General features: G+C 38.1%; 1 protein-coding gene across 1 annotated transcript in view; it reads right to left on the bottom strand.

The window, feature by feature from the left end:
- The window catches only part of LOC126199758 (calcium-activated potassium channel slowpoke), an 872,527-nt gene that overhangs the window by 46,205 nt on the left and 813,195 nt on the right, over window positions 1–13,127 (bottom strand). The window contains exons 23-25 of the mRNA XM_049936649.1: window positions 8,053–8,106; window positions 2,337–2,432; window positions 1,988–2,124 (exon numbers count right to left, since the gene is read on the bottom strand). Coding sequence (XP_049792606.1) covers window positions 1,988–2,124; window positions 2,337–2,432; window positions 8,053–8,106 — 287 coding nt within the window. The remainder of the gene's footprint in view (window positions 1–1,987; window positions 2,125–2,336; window positions 2,433–8,052; window positions 8,107–13,127) is intronic.

Raw genomic sequence — 13,127 nt, 5'->3', positions numbered from 1 at the left:
GTATAATTTCAAACATTTTTGAAACTTTTAATCACTGACACACTGCAAAAAATAATGAAAGGAAAAAAGTTTAGTGTTTACTACATTTTTTCTGTCCATGCAGTAAAACTTTAGCATCAGGCAGGGAATTTTAATTTATTACTTCTTTGTCATTATAACTCTATTTGTAACAAATTTTACAGGAAGTAGCCACATACACTACTGACTGTATCTGTGGAAACACATCACTGTATGACACACAGTTTAGGAGATGTGACATCTAGTTTAGGAGATGTAACATCACAAACAAGGGGGAATTTTCTTTTGAACTGGTAGGTATTCATAACCTCTTACATAAATTCAGATGAGATCTTGTTGAATACTTCTGCACTCAGAAATGTGCAAAAAGTATTTTGTAATGCCTATAACAACAGTTATATTTCCTGCTTTTGAGCATAGTCAAAAGGATTTAATGCTGACTGAAGCAGTATCAACATTAATATTAAAAACTGACACCTTTTATTAAATTAGCAGCCTTTCTGAATTTAGGTAATAAGACATCAGTTTACTAATGGATGTGTAAATGCTTGAATCAATGTTAATAGTTTTATTTTAATTACAGCTGAAGTGGTTGTCACTGAAAATTATCTGCAAGGAAAGATTTCTGTCCTTTGTTGTAGAAAATGTAACAATATGACACAGTACAAAAAATCATCAGGTAACATGTTTACCAGGAGAGAAAATGCACAGTGGGATCAGACTATCTTAATGAGCGAACCACATCAATGGATTTAAAAGTAAGTGGCCACTGGTAAACACATGAAAATATCACTTTATACAAGGGCTATTCAGAGAGTAACTTATGTTTTGCCACTACATGGTGAAAGATGGAGTGTATGGAGTGGAATCACATGAGTTCTACCAGGAAACTAAGGAAATGTTTGCAAACACTGTCATCAAGAATTATCAAGGCAGTTGGTTTTTAGGGACAGAGAGAGCATACTTATGATGGATTTCCTAGAATGTGGTCAAACAATAAATAATGATAGTTCAGAATTTTAAGGTAATTAAGAAGACTGAAACAGAAAAAGCATTGAGGAAAGCTGCATTCCATGGTTTTCCCTCTCATGACAATGCATGACCATGCTCTTGCAACACAGTGCTTTGGCAATGATGAGGAAGTGCATGGATGTATCCATTTATAGTTGAAGTATCAGATGGCAATATTTTATGACAATGGAATTAACAAGCTGGTGTACTAATAAGATAAGTGTTGGTTGGTTGGTTTGGGGAAGGAGACCAGACTGCGTGGTCATCGGTCTCATCGGATTAGGGAAGGATGGGGAAGGAAGTCAGCCGTGCCCTTTCAGAGGAACCATCCCGGCATTTGCCTGGACTGATTTAGGGAAATCACGGAAAACCTAAATCAGGATGGCCGGACGCGGGATTGAACCGTCGTCCTCCCGAATGCGAGTCCAGTGTCTAACCACTGCGCCACCTCGCTCGGTAAGATAAGTGTCTTAATTTATATGGAGTTATGTATGTTATAAAAATGTATCCTTTCATCTTTTTTTAAATTTTTATTTTATTAAGTAAGTTACTCTCTGGTTAGCTCTTGAATAACATACAAGTTGGTTGCTTGGTTTGGGGAAGGAGACCAGACAGCGTGGCCATCGGTCTCATCGGATTAGGGAAGGATTGGGAAGGAAGTCGGCCATGCCCTTTCAGAGGAACCATCCCGGCATTTGCCTGGAGTGATTTAGGGAAATCACGGAAAACCTAAATCAGGATGGCCGGACGCGGGATTGAACCGTCGTCCTCCCAAATGCGAGTCCAGTGTCTAACCACTGCGCCACCCCGCTCGGTAATAACATACAAGTCATCTAGAGAGTGGCAATTTTCTGCTAGCAAAACGTTTTGGTTTAATTCATCCATAAATTCTCAAATTATGCTTGCCAGACCTTATCATGAAGAACACTAGATGCCTACATATGAGACTGGTACTTACAGTAGACATGAGGGAGTCAAGGACGCTAACAGCAAATGCAGTACCACAGGCAAAAGGCTGTGTAAGATAAAGCTCTGTGTCAGGATCGTCATCATCATCTTGGTCCAGGAACTGCACATTGCTGTCATTTACTAGCTCTGAAAAAATGTAACAGGTGAAACAGTTCATTCCACACTACAATGCAACACATCACGATATTCTACAAATTTCTCTGGATGAAAGTATTAATTATATTCCTATATCAATTAAAAAGTTATTTGTATTCTTTTTTAGTGATAACATTATGTCTTCAAGAATAGAATACACAGCCCACAATATAATTTCATATCATACTGAGTACTGCAAATACCTGTTATCATAGGCACATTGGCTCCGTAGACCGACCCTCTCCTTTGAAGAACAATAGGACTACCTACAGGCGTGAGATTGTCTTGCTCACTTGCTGCTGCAAAGTAAAGAAGTACATGTCAAACACTGAAGCAAAGCAGAAAATACAACAATTTTTATTCCAGAAAACAGTTTGTGGTTTCATTTTGACTCATTTCATTACAAAGGGGTTGATGGAAATACAGAGAAACTGCTAACCTATAAAAATTACAGTTTTATTTTTGGGGGTCTTAAGAATAGTATACAAAGATGTACCTACACTGAAGAGCCAAAGAAATTGGTACACCTGCCTAATATCATGTAGGGCCCAAGCGAGCACACAGAAGTGCCACAACATGACATAGCATGGACTTGACTAATGCCTGAAGAGGTGCTGGATGGAATTGACACCATGGATTCTGCAGGGCTGTCCATAAATGCATAAGAGTATGAGGAGGTGGAGATCTCTTCTGAGCAGCACGTTGCAAGGCATCCAAGATATGCTAAATAATGTTCATATCTGGGGAGTTTGGTGGCCAGTGGAAGTGTTTAAGCTCAGAAGAGTTTTCCTGGATCCTCTCCATAGCAGTCCCAAATGTGTGGGGTGTTGCATTGTCATGATGGAATTGCCCAAGTCCGTCGACATACACAATGGACATGAACAGATGCAGGTGATCAGACAGGTGGCTTACATACATTCACCTGTCACAGAGTCATATCTAGACATATCTGGAGTCCCTTATTATTCCAATTACACACATCACTACAAAGTCTCCACCAGCTTGAACAGCACCCACTGACATCCAGGGTCCATGGATTCATGGGATTGTTTCCATACCTGTACCCATCCATCCATTCAACACAATTTGAAATGAGATTCGTCTGACCATGCAACATGTTTCCAGTCATCAACAGTCCAATGTCAGTGTTGATGGGCCGAGACAAGGTGTAGAACTTTGTGGTGTGCAGTCATAAGGGGTACATGAGTGGGCCTGTGGCTCCAAAAGCCCATAGTGGTGATGGTTTATTGAATGGTTCCTCATGCTGATGCTTGTTGATGGCCCAGCATTGAAATCTGCAGGAATATGTGGAAGGGTTGCACTTCTGTGACAGAAGATCTTGAACAATTCTCTTCAGTCATCATTGGTCCCATTCTTGCAGGATGTTTTTCCAGCTGCAGTTATGTCGGAGATTTGATGTTTTACTGGATTCCTGATATTCCTGATACACTCATTAAATGGTCGTAAGGGAAAATCCCCACTTCATCACTACCTTGGAGATGCTGTGTCCCATCACTCGTGTGCTGACTATAAACCACGTTCAGACTCATTTAAATCTTGATAACCTGCCAAAGCAGCAGCAATACATAGTTCTATGTACTGACTTGGCAGAAAATCCTAAGAAATTTTGGTCTTATGTCAAAACGGTAGGTGGATCAAAACAAAATGTCCAGACACTCTGTGACCAAAATGGTACTGAAACAGAGGATGACAGACTAAAGGCCAAAATACTAAATGTCTTTTTCCAAAGCTGTTTCACAGAGGAAGAGTGCACTGTAGTTCCTTCTCTAGATTGTCGCACAGATGACAAAATGGTAGATATCGAAATAGACGACAGAGGGATAGAGAAACAATTAAAATCGCTCAAAAGAGGAAAGGCCGCTGGACCTGATGGGATACCAGTTCGATTTTACACAGAGTACGCAAAGGAACTTGCCCCCCTTCTTGCAGCGGTGTACTGTAGGTCTCTAGAAGAGCGTAGCGTTCCAAAGGATTGGAAAAGGGCACAGGTCATCCCCGTTTTCAAGAAGGGACGTCGAACAGATGTGCAGAACTATAGACCTATATCTCTAATGTCGATCAGTTGTAGAATTTTGGAACACGTATTATGTTCAAGTATAATGACTTTTCTGGAGACTAGAAATCTACTCTGTAGGAATCAGCATGGGTTTCGAAAAAGACGATCATGCGAAACCCAGCTAGCGCTATTCGTCCACGAGACTCAGAGGGCCATTGACACGGGTTCACAGGTAGATGCTGTGTTTCTTGACTTCCGCAAGGCATTCGATACAGTTCCCCACACTCGTTTAATGAACAAAGTAAGAGCATATGGACTATCAGACCAATTGTGTGATTGGATTGAAGAGTTCCTAGATAACAGAACGCAGCATGTCATTCTCAATGGAGAGAAGTCTTCCGAAGTAAGAGTGATTTCAGGTGTGCCGCAGGGTAGTGTCATAGGACCGTTGCTATCCACAATATACATAAATGACCTTGTGGACGACATCGGAAGTTCACTGAGGCTTTTTGCAGATGATGCTGTGGTGTATCGAGAGGTTGTAACAATGGAAAATTGTACTGAAATGCAGGAGGATCTGCAGCGAATTGACGCATGGTGCAGGGAATGGCAATTGAATCTCAATGTAGACAAGTGTAATGTGCTGCGAATACATAGAAAGATAGATCCCTTATCATTTAGCTACAAAATAGCAGGTCAGCAACTGGAAGCAGTTAATTCCATAAATTATCTGGGAGTACGCATTAGGAGTGATTTAAAATGGAATGATCATATAAAGTTGATCGTCGGTAAAGCAGATGCCAGACTGAGATTCATTGGAAGAATCCTAAGGAAATGCAATCCAAAAACAAAGGAAGTAGGTTACAGTACGCTTGTTCGCTCACTGCTTGAATACTGCTCAGCAGTGTGGGATCCGTACCAGATAGGGTTGATAGAAGAGATAGAGAAGATCCAACAGAGAGCAGCGCGCTTCGTTACAGGATCATTTAGTAATCGCGAAAGCGTTACAGAGATGATAGATAAACTCCAGTGGAAGACTCTGCGGGAGAGATGCTCAGTAGCTCGGTACGGGCTTTTGTTAAAGTTTTGAGAACATACCTTCACCGAAGAGTCAAGAAGTATATTGCTCCCTCCTACGTATATCTCGCGAAGAGACCATGAGGATAAAATCAGAGAGATTAGAGCCCACACAGAAGCATACCGACAATCCTTCTTTCCACGAACGATACGAGACTGGAATAGAAGGGAGAACCGATAGAGGTACTCAGGGTACCCTCCGCCACACACCGTCAGGTGGCTTGCGGAGTATGGATGTAGATGTAGAGATGTAGATGAATAACTGATCTAACACTAATACCAGACACTTGTCTTATATACGTGTTGCCGACTGCAGTGCTGTGTTCTGCCTGTTAACATATATCTGTATTTGACTATGCACACCTATACTAATTTCTTTGGGGTTTCAGTGTAAATACTGAAGAAGCAGGGGAAAATTATCTCTAAAGTAAAAAGCATTTTTATACCTACTACGTAGATACTGGTAAATTTACAAATTAAAAATGAATATGTGACTACATTTTCACTGTTCTGATCTATCTTAGTTGAGGTCTTTAATTGGATCTTAAGTGTACGCGCACACACACACACACACACACACACACACACACACACACACACACACACACACACACACACACACACAGAGAGAGAGAGAGAGAGAGAATTTTGATAAATGGCCACAAAGCGCACGAAAAAAATATTGCAGAGGGGATAAGGAGCAAAAACGTTCATATGGACTCAAGGGTATTCTACACCCATTTGAAGGTGGAGATGGAAGATCTTTTGACAGTGACCCTGATATCAGCGCCAGGCACGTGGACCACCAGCATGAGGTAAGCCAGGCAAGCATGTGGAATATTCCCCATGACAGCTGCCACTATCCATATCACTAAAAATGCATGCAAACCTTATTACCTATTGACTTGCCACTGTGGCAACTGTTTTGTCACTGGTTGCACAGCCCACCATTAATGGCAATATCATCAGCCATCACAACACTCACTTTTGGGCTAAGGAGAATCCCCTTAGCCTGTTGGCAGCAAACCACCAGCACCAGTTCAGCTTCATTGTGTGGATGGAAATTATTGGCGAGTATCTCTCTGAACCAGTTATCCTTCTGCAATACCTCACAGTCAAGGCATATCTGCACTTAGTGTGGGTGACCCGGACCCCCTGGTGGGACTACATGCCTTTAGTGGTAAGGATGATGTGGCTACTACATGATGGTGCTCCTGCTCACTGCCCTCTCAAGTGTGCTGCTAAAACACTAGCAAAGACAGAAAATTCTCATTTGCCTGCTGACTTCTCATGTGTGAATGGAAATGAAATAAAATGATAATCTGGGAAAGCCAATCTGGGGTTCTTTGACCACCTAGTGCACCTTTATTTAACACCACTTCAGTATCTTGTGCATTGATGATAATGAGGAAAACACAGCTCCCAGTCCCTGAACGGATAAAATCCCCAACATGGACGGGAATCACAGCCAGTTGCATGCACTGAGTACTCAGCTATGGAGGTGGACTTTGATCATTGAAACCTACACTGACAAACATATTTTATCTCCACCTTCAAATGGGTGTACCTCGCGCAATTGCAGTTTGTCATCATTTAGCAATATCACTCTGTATATAAGTCCTAATTTGGAATCTCCTATCATGTTATCACCTCAACAACAAATTTTATGGCAACCCCTGTATTACCTCAACTTTGAACTAATCCAATTTTCCAAATTCTGGCAGCTTACATCTTAACATTAGCAATTTTGATTAAAATTTATTACAACAAAGTTAAATTCTGGGTCTATCAAAATAAAACTTATACATGTGAATACAATGAAGAAAGGAGAGCTACAATCAATTCTGATAATGATTACTAAGAAAGAAATATCAAAAACATGGTCATGGTAGAAATTTTTGAAACAAGAACTCAAAACAAGACTCTTCTTCATCAATGCATGCAGCATTGCAAATAAATATGCATTTGTGGAGGGATTTATCAAATTGTGAAGATTTGTGATCTGCTAGGTGAACGAAAATGGCAGATGTGGAGAGATAACAATTATGTCATTTGCATAATGATTAAGAGATGTTTTTGGCAATTCTATTCACTAAAAAACTGCATTTTTTCGGATATTTATGTCTGTAAATAGCATACTTTTGTTAAGTGAAATTGTTGCCACAGGGTTCCTATTATCCAATTATATATAACGTTATTTTCCAGGAATGAAGCTAAAAGAGGCTATTAAAATCACTTCATATTTTAATATTTATAAAAAAGCATCCCACTTTCAATTGAATTACTTTGCTTCAATTCAGTACTTACAACAAAAATATCCCAAAATTATTTCAGAAACTGAAACAAGTTGAAAATTTGACAAACATTAAGGAAAAATCATCATTTGCATGACAATTTATGTTGTTGATCTGTTATGTAACAGAGTTTGGTTACAAAGAGGTCTCATTCTTGTAAGCCATGGAAGAGAAATAGTTTTCTGAAACATCAATACGTGTTTTCTTCAATAAAGAGAGTGGCAAGATAAGAATGTGGTTTGTGGCATGCAGTTAGTGATCTTTATCTTGTCTTCTTGGAATGTGTACCATCAACAAAAAATGAAACTTATTACAGATTAAATTAAAACAAGAAAATTAAGTCACACAAATAAATATTAATTAAATTAATAGGCAAAAAATCATTTAAAAATATTTAATTTAAATTTGTTTGTAAATAATTTCTAAATAGAAACAGAGAATCATTGAACAGAAATGATAAAGGGGAATAACTATGAACAGATATGACAGTGGAAAAATCACGTCTTTAGTCTTTTTCCAACTCCAACATACCACACAATGTTGAAACCAGTGATGCAGTCTGCATTTTCTTTTGCATGAATGGGGCTGAAACATTGAAAAGCAAAAATGTCATGCACCTTTTGCCTTATGTCTCAACAGAAAAATGCAGAAACAAAAAGAAAAGAATGAAAAAAATATCACTCAAATAATAACTGTTTTGCATTTCACTGGCACTGCTTCAAAATATGTTAAGACCAAATAAACTGCTGCAAAGTGTAATCTGCAGATAGATGCTTCCAAAGATCCAAATATTAAGTCAATGAAAAAACAAGTGACAGTACTGATTGATATCTTTAAGCACCCACATGATTGTAGAGGTAACTTAAAAGTAACTAGTACTTTCAGATTTCAGGAGTTGATTATCTCAACACTAAATTGTGTTAGTTGAAGATTCTAAATTTAGTTGGAGTGGGAATGCAGTTAGAATAGAAGAGTACAGAAATAATGTCAGAAGTATTTACAGGAGGAAATTAAAGTAGTTAAGAAAGATAAGTTGTAAATGCAGCTAAGGACAAGACTAATTAAATGCGCATCTAATAAGTTAGAGATTTGCTAAAAAGTCACAAACTTTATAGATACATCTACTACTCACAAAATCATTAGTTCATGAAATATTGGATATTGCTATAATGTTAACAATCAGCTGGAACACTAGAGATGTGGGTTCAGTTCAGAAGGGGAAGAAAATAGTAACTGGTTGTTAAAAAGCACAATAATACTGCTGTAATTATAGGCATCAAGAATAAAAAAAATAAAAAATTAAAAACCATTAGACATGCTGAATTCTTGCAAGAAAACAGACAGCCTACATTTTGCGACAGAAATGCATACTTGGGTTTGTGCCACTAGTTCATAGTCTTTCTTCCACATTAGCTGTCGCATTTTTGTGACAGATGCATCTATTTTTTGCTGTAAAACAAACAAATAGAGAAAAAGGGAAAGAGGGAATGAAAGAACAGGAGACTGTGTGAATCCTAGCACTGTAACACAGAGTCAGGCAAGTGAAATATGAGACTTAATTCTAACAAGGGAAACTCCCCATTGCTCCCCTCTCAGATTTAGTGGTAAGATGGCTCAGTGGATAGCCCATCAAACACTGGACACAGATCAAGCAAGAAAAGAGGAAGAAGATGTACTGAACTATGAAAAAAGAAGCAAAATAGAAACAGTGAACAGTGCCAGCTTAACAAGTTTAATAATGAGGAAAGATAGAATGCTGCAGTGACATGATTAAGTGGTCACAGTGTTGGACTGTAAAATGGGTGAGCCATATTCAAAACTCCCTTGTGCCATTTACTTTATTTTTTTCACAAAATTATGAACTGTCCGTTCCATCATTCAAATGTTCATTCTCTTTCTGTAGGCTTGGTATCTGTCATACTATACAATGGTTATAGAATACAAATCATGTGGTAAGAATATGTTTCTATCACAAATAAACTTTATGAACAGTGAGAGCGGGCAAGATTGTTAATGTGAAAAATTCCAAGTAGAGCCCAGTTTGGCACATATGTTCAATTGTAGGTCCTCTTATAACTGGCTGGGTAATACAGTTCAAAGGTCACAGAAGCTTGAATCTATGTATAGCTTGATTTAAATTCCAAGCATCTCCAACTGGAACATGTTCTGTGAATACTACAGTGTTCAAACTAGTCTTCATGTTGAGAACAGCTTTACTTATAGATGAACAACTGCAGAAGACAGAAGCCTGACAGACACTCCCCACTTTGGCTAGCACTGTGGAACACTAGCCATTATTACTGGGAGAAATTTGGCTCTGGCATTCCAGCCCAGAACTGCACAGTTGTGTACACAGTTACTTGGATGTTCAGCATCATATTCTGTTCTGTGGGCAACATGTGTTTGTGACTGTGGCCATCTATACATTTCTTTCTACCAGCTACACAAATTCCAGAAAGCACTGTAGACACCACTAACAGCAGCCATCATCCAGGAACACTGCAATCTGATGTTGACCACTGCAGGGTGCCTCACTCAATACACTTCAATTATTTCTTTTGGTCTTATCATTGCAACCTGCTACAAGACTACCACAAGATCATAGGTTGTGATGCTGCTCACTCAGGTTTCCCAAGGATTTGGATTTATTGCTTCCACTGGAAGGACTGAATCAAGTACAAGCAGTCACGTCTTCTCCTTTCAATATCCCTCCATACTGCTGTGCTGTCCCTGGCAGATATCAACACCGATTTATACACACATCCAGACATTCAGATAGCTTGCAGCTGGCCATCACATTGTTTGACAGTCTCCCAACACCCATTAGAAAGAGCCACAAATGTGGGCATCCATATCAAACTCCAAAGGTGATATTCCAGAACTAGCAGAGATGGCAACTGCCAGATACAGGGGCACCAGCAATGGCATAAATATTACATTCTGGCACAGTGTCAGCTTTGTGGACATTTCTGTTTCCCAGGAGCAATAAATATGGGATTGTGTTCTGTGCAGCAAACAACAGTGAGTCAAAGCATCAACAGTGAGAAAGCTCCACTTCCATATATCAGTCCATCAGTAAGTCTGATGATGAGAACTTAGGTTATTCTTCAATTATGGTACATGTACAGCACTACTGTCTGAGTGTACACCCAAGAGCTCTTGTTACAATGTATATTAATGTTTTTCAGGTTATGTTAACAGTGATCTCAGAATTTTTACAGATGAAGTAGCTATCCATAACAGAGTAGTACCTAAAAAAAGTTCTACTAATATCATATCCATTCTGGATAAGATTTCATAGTGATACAGAGATTGCCAACATGCTTCAAATGTTTATAAATGTAAAATTGTGCAATTCACAAAATTATCCAAAAGTGTTGAATATTATGACTACAATATCTATGCATCCCATTTGTAATCAGTCAATCCAAGTAATTACCTGGGAGTAACAATTTGAAGTCACATGAAATGAAATGATAATAAATGCTCAATTGTAGGTAAGGCATAAGGCAAATTCCAGTGCACTGGTAGGAAGGTGAGGAAAATGTAGTCAGTTTACAAAGGAAATTGCTTACAAAATAATTGTGAACCCACCCCAGAATGTTTCGCAAGTGTGTGGGACGATTATAAAAATACAAACATCAAGGTTACTGAATGTATACAAAGCAGTAGAGTACAAATGGTCACAGATTTGTAGAGTCACACATAAGAATCACTGAAATACTGAAAAACTTGAACTGGCAGCTGCTTCAAGATAGATGTCAGCTATCCCACTAACATAAGTTTCAAGAACCAATATTAAGTGAGGAATCTAGGAATATATGAAAGTCCCTGTCATATCAGTCCAATAGGGAACATGGAGAGAAAATCAGACTAATTACAGTGAGCACTGAGGTATTTCAACAATCATCCCTCCCATGATCCATATGAATACAAAACATATGTGATTCTGTTTGTTGTTTCCATAAAGCATTTGGCTGTTTTCTGAAAACTGCAAGAAGCTGTAAAATAATGTTGCATTTGTAAAAATATTGCTCAGAATTTCCTAGAATGGAGATGATGCAATGGTTATAGTTGCTGGGCATGGACAGGAAGTTCTAGCATAATTCATAAGTGATGGTGAGACATTTGTTTTATGATGAATTAATTTTCAAGTTGGAAATAAAAAATCATAATAATCACATAATCTCAATTCACATAATATTTACTTACAATTAAATAATTTCTCTTTAGTCCAAGAATTTATCTTCAGTCAAAAAAGAGTTTTTTCTGTTATTTGCACTTTATCTCTACAAATTGAGGATATGAGGAGTAATGAAGTACTATGAAGCTAGGATGTAGGGAACTATGCTGCACATTTCAATTTGAGTATGTACATATGAATTTGGAACAGTGTTTTAAAGCACAATCTGGTGTATTTACAGGAGGATACGACTAGAGTATGTTCACACAATCATAAGGGTACAAAAATGACAAAGGAGGTGCATGCAATGTAGAATAAATTATATACTAATATTAGTAGTGAGGTAAGAGTCTAATGTTTACAATTGTGGAGGGATAATGCTCAGTGAGGTTTCTAAAATAAAAGATCATACTAATTGAGAAAATGAAACTACCTGAAATTTTATAAAACGTTATGAAATAATAGCATAACTCAGATTACATATAACAACCATGACAGTGAGAAGTGTTACATAAAGCCTTAAACATTTAAAAAAGCTGTACAGCCATAAATGGAATACTAGCTGCTGCTTACAAATGATAATTTTTATGGGACGTGATTAAGTATATACAAAGTATCTTTGTAGTTACTCACGAACCAAAATAATATTAAAACTGAAAATAATAGAAAGAAAGTTGATATTTAGGACTGGGACTGTTTGAAGCAATTGTTTACTCTCATATTTAACTACAATAACCAAAAGTGGAAAAATAACTCAATTGTTTTTACAGATAATGATAGGTAATAACAAACATCAATTCTTCTTTGACTTCTTAGAATAATTAGGCTGTAGCTTAACAGAGATTATTGGCTCTTTTACTTCCTCATCCTAAAGAAGACAGAAGGAATATTAGAGTTTAACATCCTGTACACAGCAAGGCTATTAGAGGGGCAGCCAAAAATGATATAAGGCAAGGATGGGAAGGAAATCAGCCATGTCATTTTCAAAGAAACCATCCTGGACTCTGCCTCAGTCAGTTTCAAGACAAGACCAGAAATTTAAATCTGTATGCTTGAACATATATCTGAATATTAATCATCCAGAATACACATCAAGAGCTTTAATTACCATTCCATGATAACTGGTCAACTAAGAATCTTGATGCAAACCCTAATCCTATAATACCTAAGGGGTTAAAGATTTTAAAAATGCAATTTTCTAAGGAGAAGGACCATGAAATCACAAGATACACTGATGCCGGCTGGGCTTGGGACACTGGAGATAGGAAATCAATCATTGGTTTCTTGTTTACAAGGTGCAGCAATCTCATGGGACAGCAGAAAACAACCAACAATGTTGCTGCAAACCCAGCAGCTCTGTCTGATGTTTTATTACACCTGATAAGATATGATTTACTGAATGATAATCTTCCAAAAATATACT

Source organism: Schistocerca nitens, chromosome 1 (assembly GCF_023898315.1).
Source record: "Schistocerca nitens isolate TAMUIC-IGC-003100 chromosome 1, iqSchNite1.1, whole genome shotgun sequence".
In the NCBI taxonomy this organism is placed as follows: Eukaryota; Metazoa; Arthropoda; class Insecta; order Orthoptera; family Acrididae; genus Schistocerca; species Schistocerca nitens.
The sequence above is the reverse complement of the archived record's forward strand: the minus strand, read 5'-3'. Positions and strand labels throughout refer to the sequence as shown.